The following is a 22156-nucleotide window of genomic DNA, read 5'->3' on the forward strand; positions in this document are numbered from 1 at the left end:
TTCTGCCCGCTGGCCGCCCGTGTGCATTTCGTATCCTGGCCAGGACATTCGGCTATGGCAGCTGCGGAACGAAAGTGATTTGTTGCCTGGCAGTGTAAATCTGTTTTCCCATTAAGTGTTTTAGCGGAAAATTTAGCCACGGGGTGTGGGCACGGGTCGTAATAAGTGCATTTCAATTCATGCGAACTGTTATGGAAAAGTAACTTATAAAGTATTTACCACGCCAGAAATGCACTGCCGAGATTTTCTACTTTCACTCTGGAGCAGTGCTTTCCATTTCGGCTGGGGCAACCCCCAAAAAGTTGCAGTTTAGCAGCCCAACAAATGCCCGGGCACGTTTGCAAAAAGGGGTGAGGGGTGAAGGGGGGTAGGTAGGACGCAGTGCCACAAACAATGGATCTGTCTAGGCCTGGCCTAAGGTCCCTGCAACTGGCCAAGTCTGCTGTCTCATACGATTTTAAGCACGTTCGCAAAAGGAGCGGAATTGACATAAGTCTCTTTGGGCCAAAATAAAGAATGTTCGATTTGAAACATATTTTTAAACATCTAAATTGTCCGGATTAGATTACAGAAAATATTAAGTGCCTTGAGAAAAGTTTCTACTTTATCTAGATAAAAATCTATTATAAAATAGAGTTAGATAACTATTTTTGGTATCTCTAACTTTTTCTTGGCCCGCGCCCATTTCTATTGACCCTTAGTTCGCCCCTGAAGCGCCTCCATTGTTTGTCCATCGTCTGGGCAGGGGGCTTCGTCCTTTCGTCCTTTCGTTTATTTTTTGCCAATTCATGGAGCTTTGTCTGCCCCCGTCCATCGACCAACGACCAACGTCCCTCGTCCATCTGGCTGGCTTTGTCCTGGCCAATACGCTTGGCAAATAGCTGGGCAGGGCCGGCGCTCGTCGACTCCTCAGATTCATACATATGCATGCGAGTTTTCCGCTTTTCCACGGCGCTCGTCCACGAGGACGATGTCTGGCCGTCAGGATGTCTGCTTCCGGCGCACGTTCGCCGTGTGTTTGTGTGTGTCCTGTTAGAGCTGCTGCTCCTGCTCCTGCTCCTGCTAACGAAAGCTTGGCTAAGCACCTGTGCAAACTTATTGTTAGCCTGCGCATTGTGTTCGATCGAAGCGGAGCGTCAAGGTTAACATGGCCGATTCCCTGGGCGAAATTACGACGTGTCTGCCAGGATAATTTTACGATTTCCCAGCCAGCCAGGGAGCAAGTAGCTATGGGGTATGGGTATCCTCTATCCTGAAGCTTCTATCCTTTGAGCCATTAAGCAATCAGCCTGTTCGTAGCTATCTTTTCAACACCTACAAACGAACCGAAAGCCGAAAGCCGAAAGCCGATGAGTTCAGATGAGACACCATCTTTATGATGAACGCTGCGATGTCGCAGATAGAGATACGAATCCAGATCCCGGCTTGCAAATTACTTAAAAAAATACGTACACCAGGGGAGGAGTGCTGGAAAAATCTCAACTGATGGCCGTCCACTCGAGCTGATGAGACGATGGCGATAAGGACGATAAGCGCTTACGCATTTCGCCATCCAGATCCCAGGCCAAGAGGCTGGCCGAGCAGCGGGACGGGGAGGGGAAGGGAACGGGAACGGGAAAGGGGCACAGACCACGTAGGGCCGGAACAACAATAGCAAAGTGTACACTCAGCGAAAAGCAGGGCTCGAAAGCAAAAGTGGAAAGCGGCTGTATTTAGCTTGTTTAGCCTGCGAAAAGGAAAGATCATTGTTCTTCCCTGAAATGTTACGAAGTGCATGAAACTACTTTTCTCGCAGTGCACCAGAACAAGAGAGCTTACGTTTGTCTCTCTCTCTATCTCTCTCTGTCCTCCGTTTTTGCGATTGCTGCGATCAGATAGGCGATCGTGTGCGACGGGGCGTGCGGGAAACGAACGGTAAAGGGGATGGTCATGCGAGGGGTGGGGCAGGGGCAGGGGCAGGGGTTTCGGATCTGCAAGCGGCAAGTAATTTGATGTCATATTGTGTCACACACTCCGCTTGAAAGAGCCAGAGATAGATGCTCGCTGATAAAATCGGGCCAAGTGGAGAGGGACGGCACTTCGCATATATGTACATACATAACCCTGATTGCAGGACCGATCATCTGATCTTGCCCCGACTCCTTGGCTTTGTTGAATTGTCGGGGATTTGTGTAGATCTGAGATGATCAGAAGACGAGTCCTTGTTGGCCGCCATCTGTTGGTTTTGCTCCTGTTTGTGTTTATATCATAATTGTGGGCGTTTATATGGTCTGCGTTTTCGGTAGATCTGAGCATCTTTAGAGGCCACTCGGCTGATACGCTCGTTGGAATCCGAAACCCGAGACAGCTAATGAGTGGAATAACAACGGAAATACACACAACTCCAGCGACTTATATCGGTCTTTTGATGGACCGAAACATTCCGACAGTTGCGAGTTTTGGTCAGAGTTGTGCAATTTATTTGGCTGCAGTCACAAATAAGTTGAACATTTCAAGGATTTAGCGAGCCAAACTGAACAACAGATGCATTTTAAATGCCATTTATAATCTTGTAGGTGGAACTCAAGTTTATTTAACGAGCTTATCGTCTTCAAACGTGCATAAATTTCATTTACCCAGAATGGTTTTTGATACCCGTTACTCGCAGAGTAAAAGGGTATACTAGTTTCGTTGAATAGTATGTAACACGCAGAAGGAAGCGTTTCCGACCATATATTCTGGCCGAGTCGATCTGGCCATGTCCGTCTGTCTGTTTGAATATTTTTTTACTCGCGGAACTCGACTATAGCATTCCATCTCTTTTTGTATTTTTTTTGATGTGATGCGGTAGAAATTCAATAAAATTAAGAATTGTCCCAGTGTTGAAGTTCTAAACTCCATAACTCAACTAATTTTAATCGGATTTTGAAGTGGCATACCTCTAAATGTTTCTGGCGCAATTATCTAAGCATCTGCATTCAAATTTAAAAATTTATTTTTTTTAATTATTTTTGTAATTTTTTTGATGTAGAAATTCAAAAAAATGAAGAAATGCCCCAAGGCTGAAGTTCTAAACTCCATAACTCAACTTATATTAATCGGATTTTGAAGTGGCATACCTCTAAATGTTTCTGGCGCAATTCTCTAAACATCTGCATTCAAATTTAAAAATTTATTTTTTTTAATTATTTTTGTCATTTTTCTGATGTATGATGTTGAAGAAATTAAAAAAAATGAAGAAATGCCCCAAGGCCGAAGTTCTAAACTCCATAACTCAACTTATATTAATCGGATTTTGAAGTGGCATACCTCTAAATGTTTCTGGCGCAATTCTCTAAACATCTGCATTCAAATTTAAAAATTTATTTTTTTTAATTATTTTTGTCATTTTTCTGATGTATGATGTTGAAGAAATTAAAAAAAATGAAGAAATGCCCCAAGGCCGAAGTTCTAAACTCCATAACTCAACTAATTTTAATCGGATTTTGAAGTGGCATACCTCTAAATGTTTCTGGCGCAATTCTCTAAACATCTGCATTCAAATTTAAAAATTTATTTTTTTTAATTATTTTTGTCATTTTTCTGATGTATGATGTTGAAGAAATTCAAAAAAATGAAGAAATGCCCCAAGGCTGAAGTTCTAAGCTCCATAACTTAACTTATCCTCATCGGATTTTGAAGTGGCATACCTCTAAATGTTTCTGGTGCAATTCTCTAAACATCTGCATTCAAATTTAAAAATTTATTTTTTTTAATTATTTTTATCATTTTTCTGATGTATGATGTTGAAGAAATTAAAAAAAATGAAGAAATGCCCCAAGGCCGAAGTTCTAAACTCCATAACTCAACTAATTTTAATCGGATTTTGAAGTGGCATACCTCTAAATGTTTCTGGCGCAATTCTCTAAACATCTGCATTCAAATTTAAAAATTTATTTTTTTAAATTATTTTTGTCATTTTTCTGATGTATGATGTTGAAGAAATTAAAAAAAATGAAGAAATGCCCCAAGGCTGAAGTTCTAAACTCCATAACTCAATTTATATTAATCGGATTTTGAAGTGGCATACCTCTAAATGTTTCTGGCGCAATTCTCTAAACATCTGCATTCAAATTTAAAAATTTATTTTTTTTAATTATTTTTGTCATTTTTCTGATGTATGATGTTGAAGAAATTAAAAAAAATGAAGAAATGCCCCAAGGCTGAAGTTCTAAACTCCATAACTCAACTTATATTAATCGGATTTTGAAGTGGCATACCTCTAAATGTTTCTGGCGCAATTCTCTAAACATCTGCATTCAAATTTAAAAATTTATTTTTTTTAATTATTTTTGTCATTTTTCTGATGTATGATGTTGAAGAAATTAAAAAAAATGAAGAAATGCCCCAAGGCTGAAGTTCTAAACTCCGTAACTCAACTTATATTAATCGGATTTTGAAGTGGCATACCTCTAAATGTTTCTGGCGCAATTCTCTAAACATCTGCATTCAAATTTAAAAATTTATTTTTTTTTAATTATTTTTGTCATTTTTCTGATGTATGATGTTGAAGAAATTAAAAAAAATGAAGAAATGCCCCAAGGCTGAAGTTCTAAACTCCATAACTCAACTTATATTAATCGGATTTTGAAGTGGCATACCTCTAAATGTTTCTGGCGCAATTCTCTAAACATCTGCATTCAAATTTAAAACTTTATTTTTTTTCATTATTTTTATCATTTTTCTGATGTATGATGTTGAAGAAATTAAAAAAAATGAAGAAATGCCCCAAGGCTGAAGTTCTAAACTCCATAACTCAACTTATATTAATCGGATTTTGAAGTGGCATACCTCTAAATGTTTCTGGCGCAATTCTCTAAACATCTGCATTCAAATTTAAAAATTTATTTTTTTTAATTATTTTTGTAATTTTTTTGATGTAGAAATTCAAAAAAATGAAGAAATGCCCCAAGGCTGAAGTTCTAAACTCCATAACTCAACTTATATTAATCGGATTTTGAAGTGGCATACCTCTAAATGTTTCTGGCGCAATTCTCTAAACATCTGCATTCAAATTTAAAAATTTATTTTTTTTAATTATTTTTGTAATTTTTTTGATGTAGAAATTCAAAAAAATGAAGAAATGCCCCAAGGCTGAAGTTCTAAACTCCATAACTCAACTTATATTAATCGGATTTTGAAGTGGCATACCTCTAAATGTTTCTGGCGCAATTCTCTAAACATCTGCATTCAAATTTAAAAATTTATTTTTTTTAATTATTTTTGTAATTTTTTTGATGTAGAAATTCAAAAAAATGAAGAAATGCCCCAAGGCTGAAGTTCTAAACTCCATAACTCAACTTATATTAATCGGATTTTGAAGTGGCATACCTCTAAATGTTTCTGGTGCAATTCTTTAAGTATCTGCATTTAAATTTGATTATTTTAATTTTTCTTGTAATTTTTCCCGTTACTCGTAGAGTAAAGGGGTAGTATACCCCTCTTCCACAAGCTGAGTAACGGGTATCTGATGGTCGGGGAACTCGACCTTGTTTGGTAATTATATTTGGGAAGCCTGATGCCTGTTAACTAACTGATAAATGGCAATTCAGTTTCAAGAAATGTTCTATGTTCTATACGAAGGATATTCCGGTGGTACAAATGACTACCATTATTCCAAATTGACTAGTTTAAGTAATCAAAACCTTTGAGTATTGAGCACTTATTCGCTCCAATTATTCGTTTAATTCAACCAATTTGGCCATCCTTCCCGTAATTTCCACTTTGAGCTGGGGTTACGGGATTACTTTTACGGATTTGTTTTTTATAGATTTTTTTCCCTCGCACGCGTTCATTTTCATGGCCTTTGTTGTTGTGTTGTTGGTTTTTGGGCACTTTTCGGAGCGTCTGCGGCGCTTCTTTAATGGTTAATGGTTAATGGTCAGTCTCGAAGTGTTGGGGTTTGGTCTTTCAGTCCAGTCTCCTGCTCTCAACGTTTACGAGGCCGTCACTTTACGATTATTTGCTGGTTATCCCAGGTCTTTTTTCTTCACTTTTCGTATGAGCGTTTTTGGTCTTGCGTGGCGCATACAAATGATTTGATTTGGCTGAGATTTTCGGTGAACGAAATGCGAGTATCGCATGAGCCACACTCCGCTCTGCTTTCGAGCATGATTTTGGAGTTACTTCATTTGTCACTCTGGATTGTTTATTTTTTTTTTTGTTTTTAATTTTATGGCTTTTCCCGAGAATTTGCCACAGCAGCCAGCCAAAGAGTTGACGCGTCGTCGGCTATTGACTTTGATTTTAATGGCCCTCGCTTGTCTTTTGCCTAATTTCACTTGGCCAGCGGCGGCCACTGACCAACAGTTAACAGGTAACAGCCGCCCCCTCTTTATTTTGCCCCCGATTAGCACACTGGAAGAAATTAGAAAAGGGATCATTATGCAATCCATTACGGTTGATATGGGATCTGAAAATAATCAAACTTATTGTATTTCATAGGAACATAACTCCCATTTATATTAAAATAAAAGGTTTATAACTTTACAGTTTTTATAAATTTTACTTATGGTTCAGTAACAATTGTTACTTGAAACCAATACATTTTAAAAGTCTACATCTAATTCGCTCAATTACTTATTTTAGTTGCATTGAGTAGATGGTAACATATTTTTCTCAGTGTCCTGAAGACTTTCTTTAGTCGTATTTTATTTGCCCGCTATCTGACGAATTGTTGTACTTGCTAATGAGTTCATTTTAAGTAGTTCGCCGCATTCCAATTGCGGTTCGATTTGTATCTGAAAGTGCCTCTTAGACTGTGATTAGTTTTAATGGCTGGTTTTAGTTTTTACAGCCTGCACTAAATCGTATCGAATCAACACTCCATCGACAAAATTAAATTGCTATTTTAATGAGCCCCAAACCGTCGATAAATGCTTAGATTCCATCGAGGCATGCTCACAAAAATAAATGGAAAACTATTGACACCCAATAAGCGGCGAATAGTTTTCTCAACTTTTTCGCAAATGAAGCAATTAACACGGTTACCAAAAAGGGCAAACCAAACAACCCAACCAATGGCTGTGAAAAATGAATTGATACAAATATTTTCCAGAAGGCCATCAGAAAGTAAACACTGCAGTTGTGTTCGTGTGTGTGTGTTTTAGTCCCAAAAAGTCTACAGCCCGCATAAAAACCCGCACAAAAACTTATCGGAGATGCAAATATATTGCGGGCTTCAGGTTCAAAGAGAAGGGTCCACAGTTGTGCCAATAAGCTCAAGTCGAAATGTGAGAATTTTTATTTTATTTATTTGTATTTTAATTTGAATGAATTTAAATAACCATTTTTGTTTTCAGTTTGAAAACTTTTAAAATAATTGTAATTAATCTTGAATTTATATGCAATTTATTCAATTGAACATAATGTACATATATGAAATGAAATTTAACAAACACTCTTAACAACCTTATACAATTATTTAAAGCACCATCAAAAAAATAACTAATAAAAAAGACTTCCTCATATTTAAAGTATGTCCATAAAGCTCATCTTAAATTTTCTCAAGCTCAAGAAAATGTAAGAAAACCTTTGTCCAAAAAAGGTGTCACACACACGCGGCAAGATGTGTGTGCCTGTGTTGGTGCAATGCAAATATTTTTGACGTTCACTGAACTTTTGCAAAAGAGAAAATTATGCAAGCTTCCCGCAGTCTGTGCGCATATGTGTGCGTGTGCGTTTGTAAGTGTGAGTGTGCGTGTGACAGCTGTGTGACAAAAAATTATGGCAAACAACAAAAGCCAGGCCAAGTTTTCTCGCAAAATGCGAAAATCATAAGGATAGACAGCGGAGCGGGGTGAAAAACTATTTTCGCGACAACAACGAACATCTGCAACAAGAGAGAGAGAGAGCGAGAGCGAAAGAGCGCTCTCCCACTGCGCATACGCCGTGTGGCCAATGAGAGAGTCAATGAAGTGTCAAACGAAACGCCGCCCAAATCAAAAATGGCGAGCCGTAGAGAGGGATGGCATGCTAGCCAGCACTGTGCTGGTCTCGCTCCAGCGGCAGTCGGAGCAGCTAGCAAGCAGTGCAAGCAGTGCTGGTCATTCAGGAAAATTATCCTACAGGAGATGTTGCTGCTGTTTTGCTGTTGTTGCTGTTGCTGCTGTTGCTTTTGCTGCTGTTGCTGCTGGCAGTGCAATCCTTTCTTTGGCGTATTTGATTTCAATTTCAATTGCGGCGCATCCTTTGACGTCCTTTATCAGCTGGCTAGGTGAACCTGTCGCCTTTGTTTGCCATGATAATTGCATTTGTGCGATATATCCTCCCCCTCTGGCACCCAAACCCACTCCCTTTTACTCACCAATCAACACACTCCTTTGTCATTTATCAAACATTTTTCCTCAATTTCTTTTTGGGTTCAACTTTGGCCGACAAAGCGTGCAGCGCATGCAGATTAACATTTCACCTGTTCAATCTGCCCAGGTGGGTGGCAAAATGGCGGTAAAGAGGGGGCTTTTTAAGGGGTTAAATAAAGGGGGGAGCTGCTAGCAATCAGCCAGAGTTGTCATTGAGTTGCTGCTGATTGAAATGCCGTTTGTTTCATAAGCTCGCCCTTTTCATTATTATTGCTCGCTCATTCACACAAGCCACAAAAAGCGAAACAATGCGAAAATTTTAATGAAAATTGTCGCTTGACTTCATTTTAACTGCTTCTGTGTGGGTTTCATTGATAACAAAATGGGTAGAACCAGGCAACATCAACAATATGCTGATGCCCCAACAGCAATCAGTTCGTTTTGTGTCAAAATGTGCAATTTGAATAAACTTAAAACCACTGATTCGGTGAATTGAAACAGTGCATTGTTCTATAAATTTGTTACAGTTTAACAAATAAATATTTATTTTTATATCTTTATAATTAAGTTGAGACTAAGAATCTCAAAACATAAATATAACAAATCTATGCATTCCGAATGCATAAATAATAAGAAAGTGTTTGTTTAAGCTGTCTAAAAATAATAAATGATTCTTTTAAATCGTTTGATATCCAACAAAAAATGTATAAGCTATCAATAACATTTATAAATTATTAAGCAATAACAGCTTGTATATCCCGATAACCAAGCATAATTTAGCGACAAAAAGCACAATCAAATCAAATGATTTGGCAGATTTTAAAAGCACAGAGAAAAACACAGCTGCATTTCCCAATTTAGCGTCAATTCGGGCAACAAAAAGAGCAAATAATAATTTAATAATTGTGTTAAAATATTAAACTGACAACAATTGGCAGGCAGCGAACGCAAAAGCCGCAAAAAGTGGCCGTCGAGATTTTATTCCACCGATAAACACGGAAATCTCAGAGAAATCCGAGTCCGAAAACCGAAAATCCCACCAACAACCCTCGCCTGCAGCAGCAACCCCCCAGCAAAAAGGATATTTAACTATGTATCTGGAAAAGGGGGAGGATGACTGGTATTAAGGCCTGACAAATCCTGCGAAGGCTCATGCTCGGGCTCGTTCTGAATCCGATTTTTACTTCTGCCCCTGCCCCTTCCCCATTCCCCACTCCAACACAAAAAATTCCCCCGGCAATCTGGGATTCTCATTCTCGTATCGGCGATTGCATCGTTCTATTAAATTACCAAAAGGCAAACGACAAACGGCAAACGTGTGCTGGGCTTCCAAGCTTCCTATGCTTCCTATGCTGCCAGCTTCCAAAAGTGGGTGGTGGCTTAAGCGGTGGCGCTGGGGGAATTGCCTGGTCCACAATTGAGATAAGATTGCCAGCGCCGAGATACAAGATATGTCATGTATCTCGCACACGAGTGAGACGACCAACGAATCAAAACCAAATTACATCAAATTCTCATCCTCGGCTGGCTGGCAAATAATTATAAAAGTCACAGCAGACAGGCAGCCGATCGAAGATAGAACATGCATTGAACGATGTTTTCCAAGGGGCCACTAAGGATACGATTTACACGTGAAAATACACAATGAAAATGCGTTTCGCTTAAGCCAGTTTTATAAGAAATACCAATGGAAATAGAGAGTTTCCAAACATGCGATATTTAACTCACTATCTTGTTTAAGCTAGAACATCTAAGCTGGCAGATATTGCATCTACGATGTTTCATTCATATTTTAAGATGTTCATTCTGAAACTCACTTTGAAAGTAGTACGCATTATGGTATTGAGTTGGAGTTTGTAAGACTTTGAACACTTTGAACTTACATATTTTGTGCAGTGTAAAGACCATAAACGGATGCAGGTTCCATACACAAACTGCGGAGGGCACGTGTGACTAATAGAAATTTGCATGCGCAATTATTTGAACAAACCGCAGCAATTTCATGGCAGCAACACGCAGCAGCAGCAGCCGCAGCAGCAACAATCGACAGACAAGCTAATTAGAAAAGAAGTATCTGCGGAGGGAGGGGCAGGAGAGTCCGGAATCGGAAGAGGATAATTGTAGTAGCTGCCGCAACGAATCGATTTGGGCATTTTATTGTCCATAAAGGACGCAGGTCCTGCGAGCAATTTGTGCATCGTTAAGGGTTACTGCAGCAGCACACTATACACTGTACACCCCAAAACAGCGTTTGTTGTGATTTGTTGTGACACTTCGGGCTCGGAATGTTGTTATGCAAAAATTAGGCGCATAATTTTATTGCAATTTTTATGATCGAGCAGCGGTCGCAAGACTGTGAGAAAGTTTCCTCCAACCTGATGCGATTTTAATTGTGAGAAACTTGGCCAACCAAAATTGGAATTATGGGCCATTACGTTAGTGTCTTCCTGGGAGCGCTCATTTCCATGAAAATTATGATAATACTGTTTATTGGGAAAATCCTTTCTGTGCCTTTTTTATGCGACCGCAACCGAACAATGGCGCAAAATGTCTGCACCTGACGGAGGGGGAAAATCGTGAAAAGTGCCTTTCATGTTTGACAAAATGCAGCGACAACAAAAAGGATTTCTTGCACTGATTTCGGGCACTTAAACATCCACGACATCCATGAACAACAAACAAAAAACAATTCCGCTTCGAGCTCTACAAATTTTCTTTATTTCCCAGTTGTGAGTGCAGGTGAATTGATGAAAAACTGTCACATCATCGGGAGTCCTTGTGCTGCAGTTAGTGCGCGGCTTTGATGTTGCGTATCCCTTTGTCCTTGGGGATCCTGTCAAAGGGATTCCCCTCCGGAGCATTGAGTTTCACGGTCCTGCAGTCCCCTAACATTTTGACATACCTGTTTTGATGTCTTCTTGTTATTGTTGATTGTTGGGCCAAAACACTCGACATAGTTTTCGAAATTATAGACAAGTAATATGACTCAGAATCTGAATGAAATACTTGTATTTCACATAAGATTGTTTTTTATTACCCGCATTTAAATTAAGGTATGTATCTTATAGCTATGCATTTCAAATCAAAATATCATAATTTATTAAAGAACCTACCAATGCTTAAAATTTAATTAGCCATTAATATTCAAGATCCATCTTTCTTGTTTTAATATAAACGAATGGTGTAAACGGTTTCGTATCTTATTTCTTGATTAGCATCTTGAATCTCAACAACCTTCTTCTCTTTGTGGATTTGTGGCTAATGTTGGCTCCCAATCTTTATGATAGTCAACACCTGAAACATGAGAATTGCTGGTCTTAAAGTATAGTACTTTGTGGCACAGAAAATCTTTCGATATGCCACCATTTCTTAGCCGTATTCCCTTGCCACACATAGATACATCTCTGAAAGCCATAAATTCTTCAAACATTAGAGCGGAGCAGTAGATCCTAAGCCACCCACTTCGCATTCAGGGCAATACAACAAAAACAATAAAACGTGGCAGGCGCATCCTGCCACCCATTTTATCCTTGCAACCCCAACGAGCAAAAAAAAAAATAATGTTGCCTTTAACCTGGCCCACAAGTCACGGCCCAAAAGTTTTGTTGCTGTTTTTGTTGTTTTCAGCTGCGGCGTTTTCTTTCGGATTTTTCCTTTTGGCAGGACGAAACGCAGGAGGGGGAGCAGAAGCAGAAGCAGAAGCACACTGTACGCGCCATTTTCCGTGCGATTGCCAATGTTAAACGCAGCTCCCGAGAGCCAGCAGCTAGCAGCCAGAAACCACCCGCAACCACCCAGCCACCCAACCACCCACCCAACCACTGCCCACCGCCCCCTTCTTCCTTTGGCGTGGGTGTCCTTGCTGTTGTTTTTGTTGCTATTGCTGGTGTTGTTGCCGCTGCTGCTCCCTCTGGACCAGAAAAAGAAATGTTTCGCATAAAATGTTATCGCAAAGATTTACGACCCGACTTTTGCGCATCACACGCCACCCCCCTTCCCCCTCAAACCAACAATCGCCCACCCCTGACTTCTCATCCCCCACCCTCGGCGATCCCCTCAACCCGCCAAGGCATCCAGCAACTTGTTTTATGATAATATACGAGCTTTCTCCGCTGAAATATAAATGTTGTGTGTATGAGCAGAGCCTCTGTTCTTCCGCTTTTCGGACCCCCTTTCATGGGCGGCTGTTGGGGGACTTTGTCCCCCCAAGAAAGTACAACATTTGGATGAATAACAGTTTTAGCATTAGTTGTGGGAAGCCCTATACATCTGTAACAAACTGTAACACCTTTCAAATTTATAACTAAAAGTACATTTTCCTCAATCTATATAAGATCATTTTTATCTAGTACTGCGAAAATAACTAATTGTTATCAAATTGAAATGTATTTAATTCCAATTACAATTTACCATATATTGCACTGGATTCTAGCGAGTTAGACATGCTCGACTTTTATTAAACAACTTAAGCTGTAAGTCAAGCGTTGGATTCCTTATCTGGCATATCTTAATTATCTAGCCCCACCCCCTGGAAGCATTTTTACTACGCCCATGGCCCAGTTGCCTGGAGTTTCTCCTTTTGCGCCATTTTGGCTGTCATCCTTTGCAGGAGTCACATCACTTGGCTGGCGTATCTATTTATCTAAGCATTTGTACATATTTATTTTAATGTTGAGGCAACCCCAGCGACTACAATTGCGCCCACCTCAGAGGCAGTGGACGAGGCTGAAGGCTGAAGGCTGAAGGCAGCTCCATCTTCATTCTGGCCCATGTCCCACTCCCCCGAAGTGAATCCACAATAAAAATGGCTGCTGTATCCATAAGATACATGCCACTGATTTCTATGCCAACGTTTTATCTCGGCAGGCGTAGGAAAGCTTTGGCTTTCTTCCTTGATATGTGTGTTTGGCTTTGTGCTTCCTTCTCCGTCTCCGTCTCCGTCTCCATCTCCATCTACATCTCCACCTTCTCCCTTGTGCGCCAAAAATCGTAAAATGAAGATTTTTCATGAGGATTGTAGTGGTTCCTTTTCGGCGAGGAGAAGGGTACTGTGGCATCCTTGGGCGCATCCTTGCCGCTGCGGAAGTAATTTATGACTTTTCGTTTTGCAAATGTTTAAATCTAAACATAAATTTTCTGCCCTCTTCGCCGGTTGAAACATATGAGCAGCGCTTGTATTTATTTCATTTGCCTTTATTTCGCCCCTGATAAATTGTGCAATTTATGGCTATGGTCATAAACATAACAACGAGCCGAAATTGGCTTAAACCGGCGGCCGCAGGCTTAAATACGCCAATCGAAAGCAGTGACAAAATAATTACACTCATACGCGTACATGGATTTTATTAATCGAATTATAAGATATGGCGTCAAAACAAACACATTGAGCTCCATAAGCCAACCCACAAACTGGAACAAGTCGCCTGAGTCAGAGACAACTGTGTGGTGATGTTAATGATATTAAAGGCAAATATGGAACGGCTGTACAGTGGACACTCGGCGGAAGCAACTGCGAGTAACTGCACCTACCAGCTTCACTTTTAGCCAGTTTCCACTGTGCGAGCCACACGCGTTGCCTTGGAAATTAATGAATTGCCAGCGATTATCCTGACCGCCTCATCATCGACATCATCAGTGCCAGCATAAATAAGCACAAATTCAATTACTTATGCCAAATAAGTAGAAATGATTCAATAACGAAACCGAGATACTCGTACAAAACGAAACTAGGCCCATAACACACACAGGCATCTCAGATAAGGAGCAGATGGAGATGGAGGCTGGCAATCGAAGGAGTCCAAGGAACTGAACTGCGCTACCATTTACCATTTACCATTTACCATTACCAGAGTGCCCCGATAAGCGCGGACACATACAGATACTGCGGACCATGGCGAGCAAACTGATCAAATATGCTTAATTATAATTTGATTTGATTTATGATGCCTTCTGATTTCATGTGACATTTGTAATTATTCTTGTCGCGCCCCGAACTGCAGTCGCGATCAACGAAGTCATCGCAGAGGCAATAGCAGACCAGAAGTGCACTGCAAGAAATTCCAGAGTCAGTTCCAATTGAAGGTCATGTCCATGTGGTAAAGAAAGTAGCCAATAATATATATACTCAAAACTGATTTGTTTCTAAAGTCTATTTGTTTCAGTGCAAGAACTGACTGTTCGAAGGAACGACATCATCATCTTCATCATCATTGACAATCGGAGCCGCTGTTCCTGTTGGTGGCTCTACCTTGGTTGTTCCTGTGGTCTTCACCTCTTCCCTGGGCCATTGGCAATGATCAACGATGTCGACAGTGACAGCGACGAGGAGCAAGCGACAATCCTGAGCTGCATACGAAACTAGCTGCGCCTGATGAATACGCACAAGAGGCTTATATACGTGTTGAAGAGGGTGTTGGAATAATGTAATGCCCAGGATGCCATAACATTTACTTATCAAGGCGCTACACTGTCGAAATAAGTCATTCCGAGTGAGTTATGGCGAGTTCAAGGATGAATTTTCAATTGCTTCTCGTCGTTAGCCAAACGCAGTGAGAAGCGCAGAGAAGGGCGCTGTTTTCTGGTTCACCAAGTCGTTCTCGAAAACAGTAGAAATATACTAAAGCTTAACATTTTTCTCTTTCTGGTATTTAACAAACAGAGACTTCTCAGCTTTAAGAGAAGTAATTCCTGGAAGTGAAACCCAAACTTTCCAGCATTCAATACCGCCATAAGGGCATATTTCATTCGCTTGTAAGTCATTCCACTTTATAATCGTCATCCTGGTGCGGTTTATTATTCGTTCTACGCCAAAGAGCCATCAAATACTAGGTACAGTATATGCTTTGACACCCATATATGTATGTAGTTCGTCAGCTCGGTTACCGCGTCTATGTCTGTGGGGAATAAATCAACACGCTGTGTGGCTTCGTCAACGATCCATCTTGGCCCGGCCCGGCAACTTGGCTCTCAACTCTCGACTCTCGACTCTTGACTCTCGAGTCTCGATTCCCGTTTATCGCCTTACCTGTGCGAGTCGCCTGGCTAAGGGGTCTAAGTTTGGCCTGCTGCCGTCGAACAAAATCGGGGGCCGCGCAGCCGCCTGTTGATCGGAAACTCTCGCCTACGATCGAGTGACAATCGACGGTGCGCCGGGCAAACAAAAACAAAGCCAGATCAAATTTAAGGTAGGTTGGCCAGCCCCTCGATGGAGATCAATGGGCTGGAGCCCGGCGCGGCCTCCCCCGCTTAGATTATCGCGCACCGATCACCGAAATCGATCAGTTGGGCACAAGGCGCGCGCCTTCTCCTTGGATAATAAGCTGAATAGGCGTATGACAATAAGCTATGTAATTATATGGCATATCATATCGGGGCGGTCGGCAATGAGAGAGCGCAACTGGAGCGGATTACCGAGATAGCCGAGATTACCGAGAAGTGCGTGGGCAGCCAGTTGGAGCCCCAGAGATGGCCTCCAAGCAGGGAAATACGAGTCACAATTCCCCACTGGGCGACTGGGCTGGAGATGGGAGATCAAAATGATACCAGTCACGACCACTTGAGCGCACTTTCATGAAAAAGAAGGCTCCTAAAAATTGTTACTTTAAGTATTTGTAAATTAGAAATACTTTCAGCTTGCATAATTTGGTAGAATCCTAAGAAGCGCTTAGGATTCAGAGATACAACTTCTGCGACACTGAAAACTATCTCTGGCTTAAACTACTCAAGGCAGTGTATAAATGGCCCTCTATAAATGACCTTCGTAGCTCACGATGTCATCGCGCAACTGCACCATAATTGCGGTTGACAAATTGCAGTCAGCGTGAGACGGATTAAGCTGGAAGTATCTCCGTACCTGTGGCCAATATCAAAACCCTTTCCAGAGGCGGCTGTTCTGCTGCTGTCTTTTAATTAGCATGTCATGTGCACTTGAGCTGTCTCCTGCCACGCCCCCTTCTTTTCGGGCGCACGGCAGGGGAGGGGGAAGTGCATTTCGCCGGATGACTGGCACTAAATTCAATTTACTTTTTAAATGTATATACGTTTCGTGGTTTTACGGCCGCTCGACTGCCACTCAGGGCCGCTCCTGCGATGATTGGCGTTTTTTTGTTTTTGTGGATTGGAGGCTACGCGGAATCGGGCTAATATCGATGACTTGGCCATTGAGTGGCTGCCTGGATGCTGGCGTATCTTAGCCACCGACCAACCGACCAACCTACCAACTGACTGACAGGGGATATTTATTAGCCAACTACTCAAACAGCGCCACTTGAGTTGGTCTCCTTTCCTCGTGTTTTTATTTGCTCTTGCCTGTTTTAATAAGCGGTTGCCTCTGGTTTCCATCTCCTGGCGCGGTTTTCAATTAGCCCATGGCTGTGCTAAGGGTTTTATTTTTGGCGCGCACCTCGGGCCCTGCACTTTAATTAATCGCCGTGTCTAACAAAATATGACAAGCGCCATAAATTAAGGAGCTGCTCCCCCCTAGCCACCCATTTTCGCTGATCAGGGGACGCAGTCTCCCCACCTCGGAAGCAGCTTCCCAGTTTGGCTGAAACCGCAGGTGTGCGCCTGGAAAATTTGCGTGTGCGGACAGCTAAACTGCTACCGCGCTTAGTTTAAGTCCGTTCCATGGGGCATATAAATGAGAGATGTTTAACTAAGAGACACAGGCTCCGCATAAAATGAACACAAATTATGGGAAAACAAATGCTGGAATAAAATCAGAGAGTGGCTGGCATGCAATGGCGGCACTGGCAGCGTGGGCCCAGATGAATGCGCTGATTTGGGCCCAGTTAGTTAGGTGTTGGGCCAACAAATGGAGAGGTCGGGCAAGCTGGCAAGCTGGCGGAGAAGATGCTTAGTGCAAGTGGAGCATAATTGAATGAGTGGTAACATTCCCAGCTGGCAAGATTAGTATAAGAGGAAAACTGAAAACGCTTTAGTTTTAATGCTGAAATGAAATCTTGTATAAACTTAATTTACCTACGAAATGCCTTTCTTTTACATGATCATCGCAAGGCACACAAATCAGATAAGAACTCTCACATTCCAAATTACGAAATCCGCAATCTTAACTACCAGAGGAAGGACCTTACATAATACAATTATATAATATAGCCATAAATTCGTTCGCAGTCGTATATAAATTAAAACCGTGCAAAACAAAAGGGTTACGCTCCGGTCTTTTGTGGGCCAAAACCAAGTGGCAATGGCAATGACCATTGGCACAAAGGATGGGAAATGGATCCGGGAATGGGATTTGGCTGAGGGCGCCACATAAGCCACAGTCGAGCTGCATAACTCAAGGCGTCTGTGACATTTTTATGGCATCAAATATATATTTTATTCGCCGGTTGCCCAACAACCATGGGCGTAGTGTGAAGGGGCTAGTAAAGCAGAAATATAAATATAAAATATAATACAAAATGTGATTAGCTAGATTTATTAAGCCTTATTGATAATTTTGTTCGGTATCAAACCCCCTCGACTGCCAACGCCTCTGATAGTAATATATACATTTATTTTCCGTCGCTTTTGGGCATTTTACATTCCGTTTGGGCCCAGTCCCCTTGGCCAAATCCCCTGCTCCCCTTAACCTCAAATGCAATTAAAACAAAGAGAGAAAAGGGGCCCATTAATCCTTTTTACACAATATCCTGTACGTATGACCGCCAATTGGATGGCGGGGGTGTTTGACTTTTAGGGGAGTGGGGCTGTGGGCGTCGGGAGGAGGGGGTTGGGGGGTATACCGAGGAAAATGGGGGCTTCACGTTGCGGCCATTTTCTTTTGCCAGCTGCCATTTTTATGCTCGTTTTGTGAGCCTTTTTTATTGTCTGCTCTTTTGGTTTCCTTTTTTTTGTTTTTTTTTGTTTGCTACTCTTTGGCATTAAAAATGTTTTATGTTGTGTGCGATTTGAGCAACCTACTTTGCACATGCTCAGGGGCGTGGGAGGGTTAAGGGGGCCGCAGAGATCTCATCGGTGGCGCTTTATTTTGTTATATATTCTATATGTGTGCTCGACAAGGATGTGCGCTCGTTTGTTTGCGTAGAAAGGCTTAATTTGTACAGGACTCGGCGCACACACACACATGCGCGCCTTAAACGACTCCCAAATCGCATTTGTGTGTGCGACTTTTGTCTTGGCTTTAACTGTTTTTATGGCGCATTGCGACTTTTTATGGCCTTGTCTTCCGATGCACTGCCAAAAGTCGAGTGCTTCGGCTGCCATATTAGCAATGTACAATAAAATTCAATCAGCAAGGATACAGATACAGATTCGATTGAAAATTGTGAGGAAAAGTAGTGGGTAAATGTGTTTAACAACTTTAAGTGTTTTAAGTAGATAAATCTAACAATTTGTACAATACTTTGAAATATAATTTCAAAGCGAAAGTGGGGCTGTAACTAGTTGCAGCGCATTGAAATGTCCATGTGGCGATGTTATTTAAGCTGTCTGTTTGGGCTTTGCCTATTCTAATGTGTGTTGCCCCCAGTTCGGGCCACGCCCCCTGAGGGGGAGCCCTCAGACCCCCGAAGGACGAAAAAAAGCACACGAAAAGCATAAAGGATAATAATAAAACGGAGCCTTATCGCTGATGCCGATGCTGCTTTGCTTTACTTTGCTTTGCTTTGCTCCTGATGATGGCGATGTTGAATGCCGCTCGCTGTTATAATAAAACAAATGGCAGCCCCATTTAATTGCTGGCCATAAATGTGCTTGGTCCTGCGTAGAGGGCATGTTGTATCCTTTTGGAGGATGCCACCGCCACCGCAAGGAGGGCGAATGTGTGTGTGTTTGTGTGTGTGGTGCGTGTATTACTTTTTATTATTATTAGTATTTAAATTTATTTGTTACTTTATGGCGTGCACGCTGATAAATCTGAGCAAGCTCGTTGGCCCTTTTAATGGCCGGCCATAAAAGGTAAGCCCAGCAGAGCGGGCCAAATTATAGAATCAAAGCAAGTTAAAAGTCCATTTAGTATCGCCGATATGACATAATTGAGTGGACGCTATCTTTAACCACCAAAAAAATAAAACCCAAAACCAAACGCACAATGAAAACCCCCTACAAATGCCAGCATATGTAACAGCCATTTGAGGCGATGTCCTGTGGCTTTTGTTTTCATTCGACAATGCAATTAATGCAATTGCACAATTGTTTTCTGGGGCACTTACAAGCGAAGTCCTCGCCAAGGGAAAACTTTGCGCACTCACAATTGGCACATTTGGTTTTATTACCCAATTGAGCAGCTAATTTGTGGGGAGTCGACTTCAACCCGGCCAAACAAGTCAATTTGCGGTGCACGAGTATCTCGCCGAAACTCAACCCCTCCAATCGAAAGATACACTCGCATTTCTAATGGGCAGGACTGTCGGGGCTCATTAATGCCTGTCTGCAGCATTTGTTATGATATTTGTATTTGTACATATTCTTCGTTTGCCGCCGTGATTTCAATTTGATTTGTGCGATGATTAATTCATGCTGGGCATAGGCCACACCTACCATCCTGGCGTGGTAGTTCCCATTCGGATGCCCATTCCCCAATCTGTGCGATGATAAATGAACCTTGTTTTCCCCCCAATCTCGGTGTGTTTGTATTGATGCTTATCCGCGACATTCCTGCCGCCCAAAGTGTCACTGTTGTCGATCATTTTTATGTTGTGTGCCTCGCAGTTTTGATTGACAAGCCGGAGTTCGGAGTCCCGAGTTCATTTTACATGCAGCGATCATCTCGGAACTGGCTGCTTTTTACTTGTCTGCCTTTTATGATCGCTTGTTTTATGGGGATCGCCGGGGCCGAGGGAGTTTACCATAAAATGCCCATTAATCATTTGATAGAGCCGCGTAATGAACTCGAACTTCAGACGGGCAGTTTGCCAAATACAAAGTTTTCAATGTTTCTCCTCTTTTTTGTTGCACTTTGTCTGGCTTTGGCACCTAATCCTGGCGCACAACTATGCCGTTTGCATTGTTCCACGCACAATGGACACAAAGGACATGTTTGCACTGATTATCAGATTAGGCCATTGTACGTACAAATTGATATTGTCAAGTTTCAAGTGCCAGTTTGCCTGGCCTGGCCAGTCCTCTCCTTTCCAGCCGGAGGCAGTGCAGAACTCATTGAATGCTGTCGCCAGTGCCGATTAAGAGATTTTTATTTTCGCACTCGCCACTCTGCCAACCAGGCCAAAACAATGGCCCAGTCGCCCCGGCCAGATTTGCAATATTTAGTCTCGGCTTCCTCTTGTTTTCTGGTTTCGTTTTGACGAAACAATCGCCGGACAATGAGCCATGAGTGGTTTTAGCGCTGCGGTCCTCCTCGTTTTGGTCTAGTTTCTGGCCCAGAACCGATCATTAGCATAAAGCCATAACGGCGACGGCAATTCCCGATGTCGATTTCCAGTCTGTGCTGGGCGTTGGCCGAAACGAAATGAAACGAGACGAAGACGGGCAGGGATTAGCCGAAAATGTGCATATCATCCTTGCCGGAGATCCTTTGAGGTTGATCTACGTATCTCCGTATCGGACAAGTGATCGCAATCGCAATCCTGGCCCGGAAAATCGCTCCAGGTCGTATCAGATTTCGCTGGAAATCATTTGGCAGGATTTCCCTATCAAGGCAGCTGAATCGATCGGTGGATTTAGGTAGGTGTTGGCGGCTGTTTTTGCTCTGATCTTCAGATTTCAAGTCCAGCCAAATTGTCTACGAGTGCAGATCGTTGCTTCGAGATATGCTAATCTCTTGGCACTCTGAAAAGGGGGTTTCCAGAATCTTGGATTCATTGTGATAAGTGTTTTTGGCACTTGGCCATCTCGATAAAGGGAAATCCCTCGGAAATGTGTTTCCTTTTCATGGTATTGATAAGCATCTACGCATGGGGAACTTTATATACCAAACATAGTCTAATTCAGTGGAATTCCTAATAAAACATTAACAGTAGAGCAATGGCGATCTGCTTGCTTACAGAATTGGTATTAGTAATAACTTTCTCCTTTATTTCTTGCCTAAGCCAAGTCGGTAATTTGTGCAACAATTTCTGCACTGCCAATAACTTCGTCGTTTTTGAAAACGGTGCCCACGGCCTTCACAAAGCCGCGCGGCATCATAGCTGGCCACTTGTCGGGCTTGATGACTACATCCTTTACGTAGTACTTTCCCTTGGGTATGGGACACGGGTGGGTATGACCGGGAAAGTCCGTGTTTACTCCGTACTTCACACTGTCCTCAAAGTACAACCAATAGGCCGCCAATGCCTTGCAGATGGATTGCTTGGGAGCGGTAAAGGGAAGCTGCTTGTACTCGCCATCGCCCATGGAATCGATGAAAGTTTCACCGGCAAACACAACTGATTCATCCAGATCCTCCTTCAACTCTAAAGTGCCATTTAGCACGCGTTCTCGTCCCAATAACTTAATTTGGCTTATATCCAAGACCTTGGTGTTATTAAAGGTCAGCGATACGAAACGCCCTTCATAGGTTTTCGGAAGCAGTGCCTGAAAATCAATTGTCAAATATTACGGAAGATACGAGTGTGTGGAAATGTAATGACTTACGTAAGCCTTGAAAATCAGCGACATTAGTACACAAAACAGAATCCCCTTCATTGTTTTACCAGTTTGTAATAGAATTTAAAACTGTATAAGCGCAGAATTGTTTGTTTGATATTTATAGGGCTAAGGTATCACTAAATCATACATTGTAGCTCGCTATACAATGTTTATCAAATAGCAGAGTGTCATGCAATGTAATTTCGCCTGCGTAACTTGTAGCTTGCTTACGATATCTGATAATAAACTGTGCTTACAAGTTATTTAGTATACTGGTTGCATTCAATCAG

At 41.9% G+C, this 22156-nt stretch overlaps 1 protein-coding gene across 1 annotated transcript; it reads right to left on the minus strand.

The window, feature by feature from the left end:
- Nucleotides 1–21323: 21323 nt before the first annotated feature.
- LOC6552797 lies at nt 21324–21955 on the minus strand. The gene is made up of 2 exons (XM_001980972.2): nt 21873–21955; nt 21324–21812 (listed from the first exon to the last, which is right to left on the minus strand). Exons 1-2 carry the CDS (start codon nt 21921–21923, stop codon nt 21324–21326), a joined length of 540 nt encoding a protein of 179 aa, XP_001981008.1. The 5' UTR covers nt 21924–21955.
- Nucleotides 21956–22156: the final 201 nt, after the last annotated feature.

This window comes from Drosophila erecta, unplaced genomic scaffold (genome assembly GCF_003286155.1).
Source record: "Drosophila erecta strain 14021-0224.00,06,07 unplaced genomic scaffold, DereRS2 tig00000000-arrow-pilon, whole genome shotgun sequence".
Lineage (NCBI taxonomy): Eukaryota > Metazoa > Arthropoda > Insecta > Diptera > Drosophilidae > Drosophila > Drosophila erecta.

Coding starts and splice junctions, on each gene's coding strand:
- LOC6552797 (XM_001980972.2), bottom strand. CDS start 21,923: ATGAAGGGGATTCTGTTTTGTGTACTAATGTCGCTGATTTTCAAGGCT. Junction 21,813..21,872: donor CGCTGATTTTCAAGGCTTAC/GTAAGTCATTAC, acceptor ATTGATTTTCAG/GCACTGCTTCCGAAAACCTA.